We start from the raw sequence: 19,075 nt of genomic DNA, 5'->3' as shown, positions 1-19,075 counted from the left end.
TGTATGTCAACCACTGGGTTGTACATCAACTACTGGGTTGTACATCAACTACTGGGCTGTACATCAACTACTGGGTACATCAACTACAACTTGTATGTCAACTATGGGCTTGTACATCAACTACTGGGCTGAACATCAACTACTGGGTTGTATGTCAACAACTGGGCTGTACATCAACTACTGGGTTGTACATCAACTACTGGGTTGTACATCAACTACTGGGTTGTATGTCAACTACTGGGCTGTACATCAACTACTGGGTTGTACATCAACTACTGGGTTGTACATCAACCACTGGGCTGTACATCAACTACTGGGTTGTACATCAACTACTGGGCTGTACATCAACTACTGGGTTGTACATCAACTACTGGGTTGTACATCAACCACTGGGCTGTACATCAACTACTGGGTTGTATGTCAACTACTGGGTTGTACATCAACTACTGGGATGTACATCAACTACTGGGTTGTACATCAACTACTGGGCTGTACATCAACTACTGGGTTGTACATCAACTACTTGGTTGTATGTCAACTACTGGGTTGTATGTCAACTATTGGGCTGTACATCAACTACTGGGCTGTACATCAACTACTGGGCTGTACATCAACTACTGGGATGTATGTCAACTACTGGGCTGTACGTCAACTACTGGGTTGTATGTCAACTACTGGGTTGTACATCAACCACTGGGCTGTACATCAACTACTGGGTTGTATGTCAACTACTGGGTTGTACATCAACTACTGGGTTGTATGTCAACTACTGGGTTGTACATCAACTACTGGGTTGTATGTTAACTACTGGGTTGTACATCAACTGCTGGGATGTATGTCAACCACTGGGTTGTACATCAACCACTGGGTTGTACATCAACTACTGGGATGTATGTCAACCACTGGGTTGTATGTCAACTACTGGGTTGTACATCAACTACTGGGTTGTATGTCAACTACTGGGTTGTACATCAACTACTGGGTTGTACATCAACTACTGGGTTGTACATCAACAACTGGGTTGTATATCAACCACTGGGTTGTATGTCAACTACTGGGTTGTATGTCAACTACTGGGTTGTACATCAACTACTGGGTTGTACATCAACTACTGGGCTGTATGTCATCAACTACTGGGCTGTATGTCAACTACTGGGTTGTATGTCAACTACTGGGCTGTACATCAACCACTGGGCTGTACGTCAACTACTGGGCTGTATGTCAACTACTGGGTTGTACATCAACTACTGGGTTGAACATCAACTACTTGGTTGTACATCAACTACTGGGTTGTACATCAACTACTTGGTTGTACATCAACTACTGGGCTGTACATCAACTACTGGGATGTATGTCAACTACTGGGTTGTACGTCAACTACTGGGTTGTATGTCAACTACTGGGCTGTACATCAACTACTGGGATGTATGTCAACCACTGGGCTGTACATCAACAACTGGGCTGTATATCAACCACTGGGTTGTACATCAACAACTGGGCTGTATATCAACCACTGGGTTGTACATCAACTACTGGGTTGTACATCAACTACTGGGTTGTATGTCAACTACTGGGTTGTACATCAACTACTGGGTTGTATGTTAACCACTGGGTTGTACATCAACAACTGGGCTGTATATCAACCACTGGGTTGTATGTCAACTACTGGGTTGTACATCAACTACTTGGTTGTACATCAACTACTGGGCTGTACATCAACTACTGGGATGTATGTCAACTACTGGGTTGTACGTCAACTACTGGGTTGTATGTCAACTACTGGGCTGTACATCAACTACTGGGATGTATGACAACTACTGGGTTGTATGTTAACTACTGGGTTGTACATCAACTACTGGGCTGTACGTCAACTACTGGGTTGTATGTCAACCACTGGGTTGTACGTCAACCACTGGGTTGTATGTCAACTACTGGGTTGTACGTCAACCACTGGGTTGTATGTCAACCACTGGGCTGTACATCAACTACTGGGCTGTACGTCAACTACTGGGTTGTATGTCAACCACTGGGTTGTACGTCAACCACTGGGTTGTATGTCAACTACTGGGTTGTACGTCAACCACTGGGTTGTATGTCAACCACTGGGTTGTACATCAACTACTGGGCTGTACATCAACTACTGGGTTGTACGTCAACCACTGGGTTGTATGTCAACTACTGGGTTGTACATCAACTACTGGGTTGTATGTCAACTACTGGGTTGTACATCAACTACTGGGCTGTATATCAACTCTACTGATGTACCTAAACTCCCCTGAAGTATGTCAATTCTACTGATGTACGTCAACTCTACTGATGTACATCAACTCCCTGATGTATGTCAGCTCTACTGATGTATGTTAACTCCCCTGAAGTACGTCAACTCTACTGATGTACGTTAACTCCGCTGATGTATGTCAACTCTACTGATGTACGTTAACTCCCCTGAAGTATGTCAGCTCTACTAATGAACATTAACTCTACTGATGTATGCCATCTCTACTGATGAACGTTAACTCCGCTGATGTACGTCAACTCTACTGATGTACGTTAACTCCGCTGATGTACGTCAACTCTACTGATGTACGTTAACTCCGCTGATGTATGTCAGCTCTACTGATGAACTTTGACTCTACTGATGAACGTTAACTCTACTGAAGTACGTTAACTCTACTGATGTACAGAAAATCGGGGCATATACGTCAGCTCCTGGGTTGTGCTTACTTAACTTACTTTGCCTTAAGGAAGATTTACAGCACGACTATATACTGCTAACCTGACAACTGCCTTTGGTTACTAACAGCAGAGTTGAAGTGTAAGCCAGATGCACATGTCTTCCTCCAAGGAAGTGATCCAACAAACGTGGAAGATAAACTGTTTGGATTTCTTAAACTGATAATCATCCGATAGCTGGACTTCAGACAAGTGGGAAAGCTCAGGTATTCCTGGATGATACCTGTTTGGACAAATCAGTGTTTTGTCAAACTGTGTTAATAAATCATGGCCATCCTTGAATGCCAGAGAAGAATCTTTTGATGATATAAATATACACATCAGTAGTTACCGCATCGTGACTGGTCAGTCTGACAGCAGCTGGCAGTTGAAGCAGCTTAGACTTCAGTCATGATAAGATCTTTTTCGTGAATCTAATGAATTTTCACATCCATCTTATCTTATAATGACAGACATGATAAACACTAAATGTAAAACACTAGTGTGGTCTGTGAAAGACCTGCTTGAAATGTGTGAAGGCGTAAGCAACCCAGTGGGCAGTGCATTTGCTTATCTGGGCTGCAAGCCCTGGTTTGCTACTGTATGGGTTACCTGGGTACAATGTGAGGTTTCTTTATTTGTGTGTCATTTCCAACTCACACATTGGGAATGGAAAGAAACATTCCAGAGTCCACCTACAAAATTTTTAAAATCATCAGAAAGACAGAAAGCACTGTACATGAGGAGCGATCTTGGAGTGTATCTGAAGTCTGCCAGGCCTGCATCTCCAACTATCTTACATCGCTCAACAACTGAACACAATTATCTTGGAAAAAAAGCCCAAATTCCAAACCACCAAAGTTGAGTGAAAATGCAATCAAAGAAATTAAGAGTGGTTTAACCTACAGGGAGTTGGAAGGGAGGTAGTTTGTTAGCAGTGCCAAGTTTTGCTACAGATAACAGGGGCGGTGGGGTAGTCTAGTGATTAAAGCGTTGGCTCGTCAGGCCGAAGACCAGGGTTCGAATCCCCACATGGGTACAATGAGTGAAGCCCATTTCTGGTGTCCCCCGCCTTGATATTGTTGGAATATTGCTAAAAGTGGCGTAAAACCAAACTCAGTCAGTCAGTCAGTACAGATAACAAAAGGGCAACTGTTCTCAGTATTGTAATGTCTGGTCGTCTTCCTCTTTTATCCTTGTCATTCCACATTTTTATCCTGGGGTATTCATGCAGTCTGTTCCTCTTTGGTCGGTCGGTTGGTCGGTTCCGTTATAGTTCTGGGTCCTGTGGTCAGTCTGGTTCGTTCGTTGGTGTTGTGGTCGGGTGTTCAAGTATGTTGTTCCATGTCTGGTGATTCAATGTGTGCTTCTTCTGTGTCGCTTTCTTTCTTTCTGTGTTCATTCTGGGGCATGTCTGTCTGGTCATTCATGGAGATGGGTCGGGGTTCCTCTGTGGGGTCTTTCTTGGTCATAGTTCCACTTCCTGTATTCCATATCATGCTTCCTGGCCACCCATATAGAGGCTCAGACAGTCTTCTTCCTGTGTTCGTGGTCCTGGGTCCAGTCTCCATCTGCTCTATCCACCATTGTGCCACTGTGTGTTATATATCCTTCTTCTCCATATCCACCCTATGGCATTATATGTGTCTCCACCCTGTGTGTGTGCTGTCCTCCAGTGTGTCCACCCTTTTCCAGTCCCATGGGCTCCATTTTCCTTCATCCTTGTGTCATTCCGTCCATTTCCACGGTCTGTGGTCATGGTTGGTCCATCTCTATTTCCTTCTGTCAAGGGTCCAAGTTGTGTGTTTCTCAGGGTCTTCCTCCGTGGGAGGCCATTGTGGGGTCTTCCTGGGTGTGGTCGGATCCATGTTATGGTGCCTGGTTCGGTCGGGCTCTCTTCCATGTCCATCCACCTGCCACATCTTGGGTCCACCTTGTCCATGTCTTTGGTCAGTCCATCTCCGTTGTCCATCTCCTTGTGTCCGGTGTCCATCCATCTCCACTTGTGTCCTTGGTCTCGGTGTCTCCGGTGTCCATCCATCTCCTTGTCCACCTGGGTCTTCCGTGTCTCGTGTCCATCCTGTGATTTTGTCTTGGTGTCCGTGTCCACTGTGTGTCTCCTGGGTTCTCGATCCTGATCCTGTCTCCGTTGTCCATGTGGGATCATGTCTGTGTGCTCTCCTCATCCACCCACCCCAAATGTACACATCTCCTCATCCACCCACCCCACATGTACACATCTCCTCATCCACCCACCCCACCTGTACACATCTCATCCACCCACCCCACCTGTACACATTTCATCCACCCACCCCACATGTGGACATCTCCTCATCCACCCATCCCACCTGTACACATCTCATCCACCCACCCCACATGTGGACATCTCCTCATCCACCCATCCTACCTGTATACATCTCCCCATCCACCCACCCCACATGTACACATCTTCTCACCCACCCACCCACCCCACATGCACAAATCCTCATCCACCCACCCCACATGTACACATCTCCTCATCCACCCACCCCAAATGTACACATCTCCCTCATCCACCCACCCCACATGTACACATCTCATCCGCCCACCCCACCTGTACACATCTCATCCACCCACCGCAAATGTACACATTTCATCTACCCACCCCACATGTACACATCTCCTCATCCACCCACCCCACCTGTACACATCTCCTCATCCACCCACCCCACCTGTACACATCTCATCCACACACCCCACATGTACACATCTCATCCACCAAACCCACCTGTATGGCAGTGGAGGAGGTCTCACTGTCAGCAGGTTTAGGAAGCTAATGGAGTGAGATGAACCCTTCAGATACCACACAGACAGCAGTCTGGCTTCTCACTCAGTCATTCCCTGTCAACTTGAGGATTTCACCTCAAGAATTGTGTCACAAGATCATTCCTGTCTTTAGTGAAATACACATTTTATAGCTCAATATTTTCAAAAGCGTATACAATTTCTGAAAAAGCTCTTCAATACAACTTTGCAGTGTTTTTCAGCAATAAATACAATCTAATCCCACTTGAATAGGAGCTGACAGATCAGAGATCAAGTTGAGTATTTGTACACGATAATCTGTGTCGTGTCTCACAAGCCATTAGAGTAGGAGTCTTCATGTTATTGGGGCTATGTTGCTGCATACACAGCTGAATTCGAAACCTCTAAACTTAAATCAAATCAAACTTTTGGACTGTGTTTGATAACATTAATCTGAATGTGCAAGATGTCTCGCCCCCGGCAATGTCACTGTTCACACAACATGTGGATACCAACCTTTCTCGCCCCCAGCAATGTCACTGTTCACACAACATGTGGATACCAACCTTTCTCGCCCCCAGCAATGTCACTGTTCACACAACATGTGGAAACCAACCTTTCTCACCCCCGGCAATGTCACTGTTCACACAACATGTGGAAACCAACCTTTCTCGCCCCCAGCAATGTCACTGTTCACACAACATGTGGATACCAACCTTTCTCGCCCCCAGCAATGTCACTGTTCACACAACATGTGGATACCAACCTTTCTCGCCCCCAGCAATGTCACTGTTCACACAACATGTGGATACCAACCTTTCTCGCCCCCGGCAATGTCACTGTTCACCTAAAACATGTGGAAACCAACCTTTCTCGCCCCCAGCAATGTCACTGTTCACACAACATGTGGATACCAACCTTTCTCGGCCCCGGCAATGTCACTGTTCACAAAACATGTGGATACCAACCTTTCTCGCCCCCGGCAATGTCACTGTTCACACAACATGTGGAAACCAACCTTTCTCGCCCCAAGCAATGTCACTGTTCACACAACATGTGGATACCAACCTCTCTCGCCCCCGGCAATGTCACTGTTCACACAACATGTGGATACCAACCTTTCTCACCCCCGGCAATGTCACTGTTCACACAACATGTGGATACCAACCTTTCTCGCCCCGGCAATGTCACTGTTCACACAACATGTGGATACCAACCTTTCTAAGCCCCAGCAATGTCACTGTTCACACAACGTGTGGAAACCAACCTTTTCGACCCTGCAATGTCACTGTTCACACAACATGTGGATACCAACCTTTCTCGCCCCCAGCAATGTCACTGTTCACACAACATGTGGATACCAACCTTTCTCGCCCCCGGCAATGTCACTGTTCACACAACATGTGGATACCAACCTTTCTCGCCCCCGGCAATGTCACTGTTCACACAACATGTGGATACCAACCTTTCTCGCCCCCGGCAATGTCACTGTTCACACAACATGTGGAAACCAACCTTTCTCGCCCCCAGCAATGTCACTGTTCACACAACATGTGGAAACCAACCTTTCTCGCCCCCAGCAATGTCACTGTTCACACAACATGTGGAAACCAACCTTTCTCGCCCCCAGCAATGTCACTGTTCACACAACATGTGGATACCAACCTTTCTCGCCCCCAGCAATGTCACTGTTCACACAACATGTGGATACCAACCTTTCTCGCCCCCAGCAATGTCACTGTTCACACAACATGTGGATACCAACCTTTCTCGCCCCCAGCAATGTCACTGTTCACACAACATGTGGATACCAACCTTTCTCGCCCCCGGCAATGTCACTGTTCACACAACATGTGGAAACCAACGTTTCTCGCCCCCAGCAATGTCACTGTTCACACAACATGTGGATACCAACCTTTCTAATAAGCAGTTGATATCCAAAAATTGTGTCTACTTTGTCAAGATTAAGAAATGCCTATCAAACAATAAGTAAGCACTGGAGAGCAACTGCAACACTGGTCCAACCTGTGATCCATTCACGGAGAATGAATACATATTGAGACCAACATGTGGAGCAAGATAATAAATTCCACTTCTTACCTATTAGTAATTTCTTTGATCCTGGATGTTACCTTGCTAGAATATTACTGCTGGTATTAATGTCCCAGCCAGCACCCAGTAAAGGAACTGCAGAGTGTATTGGCTACGTCTGAACCATGACCTGTCGGAGGTTGTCAGTACACAGTCTTCGAGAGAGTGCAACTTCCCCGTACGTTCACAGCTCATCCCATTGTAACCTCTTCATCCACAAACAATTAAGACATGAGCCAGTTAAAGTAAATATAAACTTGTTAAGGGAAAAACCTTCTACAAACCCTGTCTTCGTCATCCATTGAGGGTTTCATAATCCTAGCATGAAATTAAACGAAGATGAATATGTTGTAAGCCTTACAAACAGTGGGATCTCTGCTGTTCAATGACAGAGACAGCAGTTTCTAAAGCTCATCCTATCATCATTGTTGTAAATGATACAATCCACTGATCTTGCACAGGGTCTTCTTGTGGTTCTATTCATAATTGATAATTTCATATATAATCACTGAACGCACAAGCGTGCTTCTCAATGGAAAATAATTACTTACGTTTAGTGTGGGAAGCTGAGAATTAATAGTGGGGAAACTGGGTAAGAATGTCAGTTGGGCTCCTGGGGATCCAGGGAGGGAGACAGCTATGAGAATGAGAAATGCACTTACCACTGGGCTATAGAACTAGATCGTTGTCAGGACACTACCTACCCACGTAGGGATCTAAACCTGAGTCTAACAATGAGAAATGCACTTACCGCTGGGCTAAAGAACTACATTGTTGCAAGGACACTACCTACCCACGTAGGGATCTAAACCTGAGTCTAACAATGAGAAATGCATTTACCACTGGGCTATATAACTACATTGTTGTAAGGACACTACCTACCCACGTAGGGATCTAAACCTGAGTCTAACAATGAGAAATGCATTTACCACTGGGCTATATAACTACATTGTTGTAAGGACACTACCTACCCACATAGGGATCTAAACCTGGGTTTAACAATGAATAATGCACTTACCACTGGGCTATAGAAGTACATTGTTGCAAGGACACTACCTACCCACGTAGGCATCTAAACCTGGCTTTAACAATGAATAATGCACTAACCACATGGCTAAAGAACTACATTGTTGCAAGGACACTACCTACCCACGTAGGGATCTAAACCTGGGTTCAACAATGAGAAATGCACTTACCACTGGGCTAAAGAACTACATCAATGTGGAGATTTGAACCTGGGCCCCAAATGAGCTATGCACTTGTCACCAGGGTGGGGTGGGGTGGGGGGTGGATGTGTGTGTGTGTGTGTGTGTGTGGTAAACAACAACATCAATGTCAGGGATTAATTCCAAACAAATGATCAAGCGGAGCGAGACGGGGTGAAGCCACTTTCAACAGTCATTCAGGTCTATGAAGGCAGGTTAGCTTGATATGGGAGGAAAGTCGAAAAGATGGTCGTCTTAGATGTTTACCACTTACGTGAAACCACAAGCAGGTGCATGACAAACCCAGATACAGTGGGAAACATTAGAAGGTTAATATCCAGACCAGAATATTCCTTTATAATTGACTAAAGCCAAAATCTCCAGTTTGATCCTGCTGCATCCAGATTGGTTGGTTGGTTTGTTGTTTAACACAACACTCAGCAATATTCCATCTCTATGGCAGCAGTCTGTAAATAATCGAGTCTGGTCCAGACAATCCAGTGATCAACAGCATGAGCATGGACCTACACAAATGGGGTACAATGGCATATGTCAACAAAGTCAGAGAGCCTGACCACCTGATCCCGTTAGGTGCCACTTAGGACAAGCATTGGTTGCTGAAGATCAATTTTAACCCGGATCTTCATGGAGAGACAAGCATGGGTTGCTGAAGATCAGTTCTAACCCAGATCTTCACGGGGAGACAAGCATGGGTTGCTGAAGATCAATTCTAACCCGGTTCTTCATGGAGAGACAAGCATGGGTTGCTGAAGATCAGTTCTAACCCGGATCTTCACAGGGAGACAAGCATGGGTTGCTGAAGATCAATTCTAACACGGATCTTCACAGGGAGACAAGCATGGGTTGCTGAAGATCAATTTTAATCAGGATGTTCACAAGGAGACAAGCATGGGTTGCTGAAGATCAATTCTAACCAGGATCTTCATGGGGAGACAAGCATGGGTTGCTGAAGATCAGTTCTAACCCGGAACTTCACGGGGAGACAAGCATGGGTTGCTGAAGATCAATTCTAACCAGGATCTTCATGGGGGGACAAGCATGGGTTGCTAAGCACACACTACTGTTCAGTATACACTGGGTAAGAAACTACATGACAACCTGCAGCAACTCATGTGTGGTCTTTAATGTGCAAGAAAGGTTAATCTTCTGCTTTATATTTAAACCCAGCTTTATGGGTGATATTTGTTGCTTCAGGCCAAAAACAAACATAAATCGCAATCATTATTTTTTATCTCACCAGCACTGCTGAGTAACATATCCTGGACCATGAGTTTAATCCATTAACTCGTGTGCAACAATTAATTCCAGTTACCTCCCTTGAAACTGATAAATGGCCAGAGGTTATCTTTCCTTCCTGTTGGTTCAAGCCAGACATAACATTTCATCTGTAAAAGTTTAATGCTTTGTCCCAAGGTTAAAGCAAATGTTATAGAATATTATATTTGGCACATTTTAATCATATATATTGTTTACTAGATTCATATTTATGTTTCATATTCTATTAATCCAAATCATAAAATTCTTATTCCAAGTCTGAAAGTTTAACAATGCACAGTAGATGGACATTCTCCATCACATCACACAACAAGCCACAGAATCATTACCTTCTTTTACATATTTAACAGACAAACTTAATCATGTTGTAAACTTATATATTGGATTTATTTGTGGAAGTGATCAATACAAAACATAAAACATCACAAAACAGGCTATGAATTTGCTCTGAACAATTATCTATTTGTATTGCTAAAATTAAAATATTGTTACACTTGAATTGTAGAGCCTGACAGCTGCTATGAAGCAAGTACATTGTAGTACAGGGAGGTTCTTCACACCAGTACTGAAGTGTAGATTCATAGCAGCTGCGAAAGGAGCAGGTCATAACCCATTTATTCCCATCACAAACAACACATATTAATGTGATACTTACTCCACCTTACGCTAATCATTTTCAGGCATCTGTACTAAATAGGCAATCTCCTATCAGCCATATTGATATGATCTTGTCTTCATGGATCTTGTGATTTATGACAGTGTGCAACGACAGCGGAAGCACAGTTATTTCCTGGAGATGCCACACATTCTGCTACCGCCTAGTAACCCTATCAGTCCTCTAGTGGGGCTACTATGACAGTAGTCCTGGAGATGCCACACATTCTGCTACAGCCTAGTAACCCTATCAGTCCTCTAGTGGGGCTACTATGACAGTAGTACTGGAGATGTCACACATTCTGCAACCGCCTAGTAACCCTATCAGTCCTCTAGTGGGGCTACTATGACAGTAGTCCTGGAGATGCCACACATTCTGCTACAGCCTAGTAACCCTATCAGTCCTCTAGTGGGGCTACTATGACAGTAGTCCTTGAGATGCCACACATTCTGCTACAGTCTAGTAACCCTATCAGTCCTCTAGTGGAGCTACTATGACAGTAGTCCTGGAGATGCCACACATTCTGCTACACCCGAGTAACCCTATCAGTTGTTTAGTGGGGCTACTATGACAGTAGTCCTGGAGATGCCACACATTCTGCTACAGCCTAGTAACCCTATCAGTCCTCTAGTGGGGCTACTATGACAGTAGTCCTGGAGATGCCACACATTCTGCTACAGCCTAGTAACCCTATCAGTCCTCTAGTGGAGCTACTATGACAGTAGTCCTGGAGATGCCACACATTCTGCTACAGTCTAGTAACCCTATCAGTCCTCTAGTGGAGCTACTATGACAGTAGTCCTGGAGATGCCACACATTCTGCTACACCCTAGTAACCCTATCAGTTCTCTAGTGGGGCTACTATGACAGTAGTCCTGGAGATGCCACACATTCTGCAACACCCTAGTAACCCTATCAGTTGTTTAGTGGGGCTACTATGACAGTAGTCCTGGAGATGCCACATTCTGCTACAGCCTAGTAACCCTATCAGTTCTCTAGTGGGGCTACTATGACAGTAGTCCTGGAGATGCCACACATTCTGCTACACCCTAGTAACCCTATCAGTCCTCTAGTGGGGCTACTATGACAGTAGTCCTGGAGATGCCACACATTCTGCTACACCCTAGTAACCCTATCAGTCCTCTAGTGGGGCTACTATGACAGTAGTACTGGAGATGCCACACATTCTGCTACAGCCTAGTAACCCTATCAGTTCTCTAGTGGGGCTACTATGACAGTAGTCCTGGAGATGCCACACATTCTGCTACACCCTAGTAACCCTATCAGTTGTCTAGTGGGGCTACTATGACAGTAGTCCTGGAGATGCCACACATTCTGCTACAGCTTAGTAACCCTATCAGTTGTCTAGTGGAGCTACTATGACAGTAGTCCTGGAGATGCCACACATTCTGCTACAGTCTAGTAACCATATCAGTTGTCTAGTGGGGCTACTATGACAGTAGTCCTGGAGATGCCACACATTCTGCTACAGCCTATTAACCCTATCAGTTCTCTAGTGGGGCTAATATGACAGTAGTCCTGGAGATGCCACACATTCTGCTACACCCTAGTAACCCTATCAGTCCTCTAGCGGAGCCACTATGACAGTAGTCCTGGAGATGCCACACATTCTGCTACAGCCTAGTAACCCTATCAGTCCTCTAGTGGAGCTACTATGACAGTAGTCCTGGAGATGCCACACATTCTGCTACAGCCTAGTAACCCTATCAGTCCTCTAGTGGGGCTACTATGACAGTAGTCCTGGAGATGCCACATTCTGCTACAGCCTAGTAACCCTATCAGTCCTCTAGTGGGGCTACTATGACAGTAGTCCTGGAGATGCCACATTCTGCTACAGCCTAGTAACCCTATCAGTTCTCTAGTGGGGCTACTATGACAGTAGTCCTGGAGATGCCACACATTCTGCTACACCCTAGTAACCCTATCAGTAATCTAGTGGGGCTACTATGACAGTAGTCCTGGAGATGCCACACATTCTGCTTCACCCTAGTAACCCTATCAGTCCTCTAGTGGGGCTACTATGACAGTAGTACTGGAGATGCCACACATTCTGCTACAGCCTAGTAACCCTATCAGTTCTCTAGTGGGGCTACTATGACAGTAGTCCTGGAGATGCCACACATTCTGCTACACCCTAGTAACCCTATCAGTTGTCTAGTGGGGCTACTATGACAGTAGTCCTGGAGATGCCACACATTCTGCTACAGCCTAGTAACCCTATCAGTTGTCTAGTGGAGCTACTATGACAGTAGTCCTGGAGATGCCACCTACATTCTGCTACATGCCTAGTAACCCTATCAGTTCCTCTAGTGGGGCTACTATGACAGTAGTCCTGGAGATGCCACACATTCTGCTACAGCCTAGTAACCCTATCAGTTCTCTAGTGGGGCTACTATGACAGTAGTCCTGGAGATGCCACACATTCTGCTACAGCCTAGTAACCCTATCAGTCCTCTAGTGGGGCTACTATGACAGTAGTCCTGGAGATGCCACACATTCTGCTACAGCCTAGTAACCCTATCAGTCCTCTAGTGGAGCTACTATGACAGTAGTCCTGGAGATGCCACACATTCTGCTACACCCTAGTAACCCTATCAGTCCTCTAGTGGAGCTACTATGACAGTAGTCCTGGAGATGCCACACATTCTGCTACAGCCTAGTAACCCTATCAGTCCTCTAGTGGGGCTACTATGACAGTAGTCCTGGAGATGCCACACATTCTGCTACAGCCTAGTAACCCTATCAGTCCTCTAGTGGGGCTACTATGACAGTAGTCCTGGAGATGCCACACATTCTGCTACAGCCTAGTAACCCTATCAGTCCTCTAGTGGGGCTACTATGACAGTAGTCCTGAGATGAGATGTAACCCTACACATTCTGCTACATTCTGCTATGCCTAGTAACCCTATCAGTCCTCTAGTGGGGCTACTATGACAGTAGTCCTGGAGATGCCACACATTCTGCTACACCCTAGTAACCCTATCAGTTGTCTAGTGGGGCTACTATGACAGTAGTCCTGGAGATGCCACACATTCTGCTACAGCCTAGTAACCCTATCAGTTGTCTAGTGGGGCTACTATGACAGTAGTCCTGGAGATGCCACACATTCTGCTACAGTCCCTAGTAACCCTATCAGTCCCTCTAGTGGAGCTACTATGACAGTAGTCCTGGAGATGCCACACATTCTGCTACAGCCTAGTAACCCTATCAGTCCTCTAGTGGGGCTACTATGACAGTAGTCCTGGAGATGCCACACATTCTGCTACAGCCTAGTAACCCTATCAGTTGTCTAGTGGGGCTACTATGACAGTAGTCCTGGAGATGCCACACATTCTGCTACAGCCTAGTAACCCTATCAGTTGTCTAGTGGGGCTACTATGACAGTAGTCCTGGAGATGCCACACATTCTGCTACAGCCTAGTAACCCTATCAGTTGTCTAGTGGGGCTACTATGACAGTAGTCCTGGAGATGCCACACATTCTGCTACAGCCTAGTAACCCTATCAGTTGTCTAGTGGGGCTACTATGACAGTAGTCCTGGAGATGCCACATTCATTCTGCTAGTAACTATCAGCCTAGTAACCCTATCAGTAGTCTAGTGGGGCTACTATGACAATAGTCCTGGAGATGCCACACATTCTGCTACACCCGAGTAACCCTATCAGTTGTCTAGTGGGGCTACTATGACAGTAGTCCTGGAGATGTCATACATTCTGCTACAGCCTATTAACCCTATCAGTCCTCTAGTGGGGCTACTATGACAATGGTCCTGGAGATGCCACACATTCTGCTACACCCTAGTAACCCTATCAGTTCTCTAATTGACAGTTGGGGGTGAAACAAGAGCAGGGGTGAGACATGAGGGAGGGACAGTCGATGGTGAGACAAGAGCAGGGTTGAAACATGAGGGAGGGACAGTCGGTGGTGAGACAAGAGCAGGGGTGAGACAGCAGGGTGAGGAGGGAGAGTCGGTGGGTGAGACAAGAGCAGGGGTGAGACATGAGGGAGAGACAGTCGGTGGTGGTGAGAGCAGAGACAGGTTGAGACATGAGGGAGAGACAGTTGGTGGTGAGACAAGAGCAGGGGTGAGACATGAGGGAGAGACAGTCGGTGGTGAGACAAGAGCAGGGGTGAGACATGAGGGAGAGACAGTTGGTGGTGAGACAAGAGCAGGGGTGAGACATGAGGGAGAGACAGTTGGTGGTGAGACAAGAGCAGTGAGACATGGTGGTGAGACAGTGGGTGGTGAGACAGCAGGGGTGAGACATGAGGGAGGGACAGTTGGTGGTGAGACAAGAGCAGGGGGTGAGACATGAGGGAGAGACAGAGGGTGGTGAGACAAGAGCAGGGGTGAGACATGAGGGAGAGACAGTTGGTGGTGAGACAAGAGCAGGGGTGAGACATGAGGGAGGGACAGTTGGTGGTGAGACAAGAGCAGGGGTGAGACATGAGGGAGAGACAGTCGGTGGTGAGACAAGAGCAGGGGTGAGACATGAGGGAAGGACAGTCGGTGGTGAGACAAGAGCAGGGGTGAGACATGAGGGAGAGACAGTTGGTGGTGAGACAAGAGCAGGGGTGAGACATGAGGGAGGGACAGTCGGTGGTGAGACAAGAGCAGGGGTGAGACATGAGGGAGAGACAGTGGAGGGAGGGGTGGTGAGACAAGAGCAGGGGTGAGACATGAGGGAGGGACAGTGGGTGGTGAGACAAAAGCAGGGGTGAGACAAGAGCAAGGGTGAGACATGAGGGAGAGACAGTTGGTGGTGAGACAAGAGCAGGGGTGAGACATGAGGGAGGGACAGTTGGTGGTGAGACAAGGGCAGGGGTGAGACAAGAGGGAGAGATAGTTGGGGGTGAGACAAGAGCAGGGGTGAGATATGAGGAAGAGACAGTCGGTGGTGAGACAAGAGCAGGGGTGAGACATGAGGGAGAGACAGTTGGTGGTGAGACAAGAGCAGGGGTGAGACATGAGGGAGAGATAGTAGGGGGTGAGACAAGAGCAGGGGTGAGACGAGGGAGGGACAGTTGGTGGTGAGACAAGAGCAGGGGTGAGACATGAGGGAGAGATAGTAGGGGGTGAGACAAGAGCAGGGGTGAGACGAGGGAGGGACAGTTGGTGGTCAGACAAGAGCAGGGGTGAGACATGAGGGAGAGACAATTGGTGGTAAGACAAGAGCAGAGATGAGACATGAGGGAGGGACAGTTTGTGGTGAGACAAGAACAGGGGTGAGACATGAGGGAGGGATTCAGAAATGGAGTAAGTGAATAAGTTGGATTCATGGTCAAACAGAAATTGGATGCACAAGATCCAATTCAAAGAATTGGCATGAATATTCTGATTAAAGAAAATCAATATTTTAACGTTATACATGTACTTAGATCCAGATTTTCAGACTTTACTCAAAAGTTCAAAAGTTTCAACAACATTTCATGTCAAGGAAATTGGAATCATGAAAAACATGAAACCCTATCTAATTTCCAAGGAGGCTAATGTGACTGCTATAAGGCCAATGTAAACTGTCACTACTTGAATCAAATACTTCTTCTCTATTACTAAGTGCATAATTCTTAAAATACCATTGAAGCTTAAAGTGCCTTCAAGACCAGTCCCTTTTTTGTGGCTGGGGGCTAAGGATTTTGGTCAGCAGGTGACAAAAATAATGTGCATAGTTGACATATATTTCATATTCGAATTGGTAAGCTGATAACAAAAATAGATCATGTTTACCACGGAAAAATTCTGTTCAGTCACATAGAAATTACTTGGATAATAATAATGTGTTTGAGGTACAACAAATAACTTGTAATTTTGATCATCAATTTTTCTGATTTTTTTATTTTTAATGCAAGTGGACCTGTAAACAAAGCAATATAATCTCTATGGCCTGCTTTAAGTTTGAACAGGGAAACATACAGGCAGTGTTTCACAATGAATTCTCGTCACAAGCTGGAATGTAGCCCCACCGTATCCAGCTCCTATAACAATGCACCATTCACACTTTACCTCCATTACATTAGCTACACATTCGTAATGTCGACATTATGGCATTCCGTGGCTACAAAACTGTTTCCATAAAATAATCACATAATCGATAGGTGCACTTCACCAGGCTTTCCATCACAGGGCGACACTGATTAAATGGCAATTTCTAACCTGGCCAAAACTTGGATGTGCCACTGTTACACCCCTGGTATCAATTTAACAAACATTATCCTGTTAAATTATTGTATGGGCCAATATGATAGAGGAATAACAGCATTAATCATAGCCTTGTTACAAAACAATTTGATCAAGTCTGGTTTTTAGATTGATAAATCACAGAAAAGTGCATTTTATTGACAATGATTGAAATAAACATTCAAGGTGAAACAGGTTGGCCAAAATCCTCATGAAACACATGGGTGAGGTCCAGCTTTTTTTCCAAAGAAAGAAAATGTGAAAGAAAATACAAAAATACTCCTTCTTCCCACAAAAATATAATGCAAGAGACTCTCCTGTTTAAGATACTAGGCATAATACCCTCTCCAAAACAGGTAAGTAATTCAAAATATATTTTGGAAAAAGATATGAAAGCATGTCTCAATAATACTCAGTATACACAAGAAACCGACAAACTACACTCAATATTCAAACACAATAAACAGCAATTTAACCACTGACAAATAAGAATTTGATAAAGTTTACAACTGTAACATGTAAACAAAATGAAGGTTCAAATAGCAGATGAAAATATCCAAATGTTTCAAACCATGAAAATCAAATAATGCTACTTACAGTATTGAAAAGAAACAGCCCATGAAAAACAAGCATGAACGTAAGCTCCCAACGACAGTACTATCAAAAACCACACACGCACACTGGCGTCCTCCAGCCTGTGCCAGGACCACTGAGGTAGTTCTTAAAGGGGCACACAGGCCTACCCTGAAGGCAGTCCAGCCCCTGCAGATTATATAGCCTGTGATATCAAACCCATACACATTTACCACCCTAATCTGGGATATAACAGCTATCATGGAGAACATATCGTCCCTGTGGTAGAGAGGGTGTTTACAGCGGCCAATACAAGGTTGCAACATCAGGGTAAAAACTGAAAAAACTTGGCGAGGCAATCATCAAGTGGCAAGCAGTATCCAGTGGTTGGGAGGGCTGCGGTCAGTGATGAGGGGCATCAATACTTGCTCTTGTTGTCAGAAGACATTTTGATGGGGCGTTAATCTGCTGCAATTATGTGTAATCTCTTATGTGCCTTGATGGGGATACTTTGAATCAATGTCCATTTATCATTAAAACCTTTAAATAAAATCAAGACAAGCTTGTTTACAATGCACAACTTTTAAATGGAACTGGTTTGAATCAAAAGGACATTTTTAGGCATGCTGCAAGACTAAAAACTTTGAAGATGTGAATATGAGATTGAGAATTCTGAAGAATTAACCACTACATTGTACGAAATGAATATATTGATTGTAATATACATTTAATAAAACTATTTTAAAATAATTATCTAATGAACCATAACAAACCAGTTTGTTCGTATGATAAACAAATGTTTAAAATTGCAATATCCCCCTGACCTAACCCCATCAGATCATGGGTGGTTCTTGTTTAAAAACATACCAATCTTCCCGAAAACAAAATTCTTTAAATTTATTTAGATTGCTGTACAAATTTTGATCCTCCCAATTTAAGATCTCCAGATTTCTTCTCAGCCCCTGGGCTTGCAGCTCCTGAACCATGATGTGCTCTCTGTACAGATTTATCTGCTGGTTTACATCTCTGTGTGTGGGAGGCAATCATTCATAATCTTCCGACAGGCTGATATGGCTTATAAAACATGGATGCTGATGGGAGGTCATGAGGAACAACATAGTTGTCTTAACTGGAGAGTGAGTGAGGCTTGTTCCATTACTGGAGGCAGAGACACAAGCAGTGAGTGAGTGAGTGAGTGAGTGAGTGAGTGAGCCTTGTTCCATTACTGGAGGCAGAGACACAAGCAGTGAGTGAGTGAGTGAGCCTTGTTCCATTACTGGAGGCAGAGACACAAGCAGTGAGTGAGTGAGTGAGGTTTGTTCCATTACTGGAGGCAGAGACACAAGCAGTGAGTGAGTGAGTGAAGGAAACACCATGTGGGATCTGAACACAGGTCATCACCATAACCATGACCACCAGTCTCTGTCACTACACCCTGAGTGTTTATACATAACAGTCATAGTAATAACAACCACATTATCTTTATCCCCTGCTTTAAGTAATATCCAGCAATATCAAACACCTTCACCACTTGACATCGGAAAAAAATATTGATACACT

General features: G+C 45.0%; 2 protein-coding genes across 6 annotated transcripts in view; both read right to left on the bottom strand.

Moving 5' to 3' along the window:
* The window catches only part of LOC124253056 (hemicentin-1-like), a 123,463-nt gene that overhangs the window by 47,536 nt on the left and 56,852 nt on the right, over window positions 1-19,075 (bottom strand). The window contains exon 1 of one of the 5 annotated variants that reach the window (XM_046686801.1): window positions 17,540-17,562. The exons of 3 other annotated variants lie outside the window; for them this stretch is intronic. The gene's annotated coding sequence lies outside the window, so the exon portion shown is untranslated. Of the gene's footprint in view, window positions 1-7,596; window positions 7,777-17,539; window positions 17,563-19,075 lie in introns of those variants that run through there. One more of the 5 variants, XM_046686787.1, reaches the window with a different exon arrangement.
* LOC124253214 (keratin-associated protein 16-1-like) lies at window positions 14,574-15,446 on the bottom strand. The gene has a single exon (XM_046686943.1). It carries the CDS (start codon window positions 15,444-15,446, stop codon window positions 14,574-14,576), a length of 873 nt encoding a protein of 290 aa, XP_046542899.1.

This window comes from Haliotis rubra, unplaced genomic scaffold (assembly GCF_003918875.1).
Source record: "Haliotis rubra isolate DU_JTF1 unplaced genomic scaffold, ASM391887v1 Scf114, whole genome shotgun sequence".
NCBI classification, from domain to species: domain Eukaryota; kingdom Metazoa; phylum Mollusca; class Gastropoda; order Lepetellida; family Haliotidae; genus Haliotis; species Haliotis rubra.
This window is presented reverse-complemented; position numbering and strand designations above follow the sequence as displayed.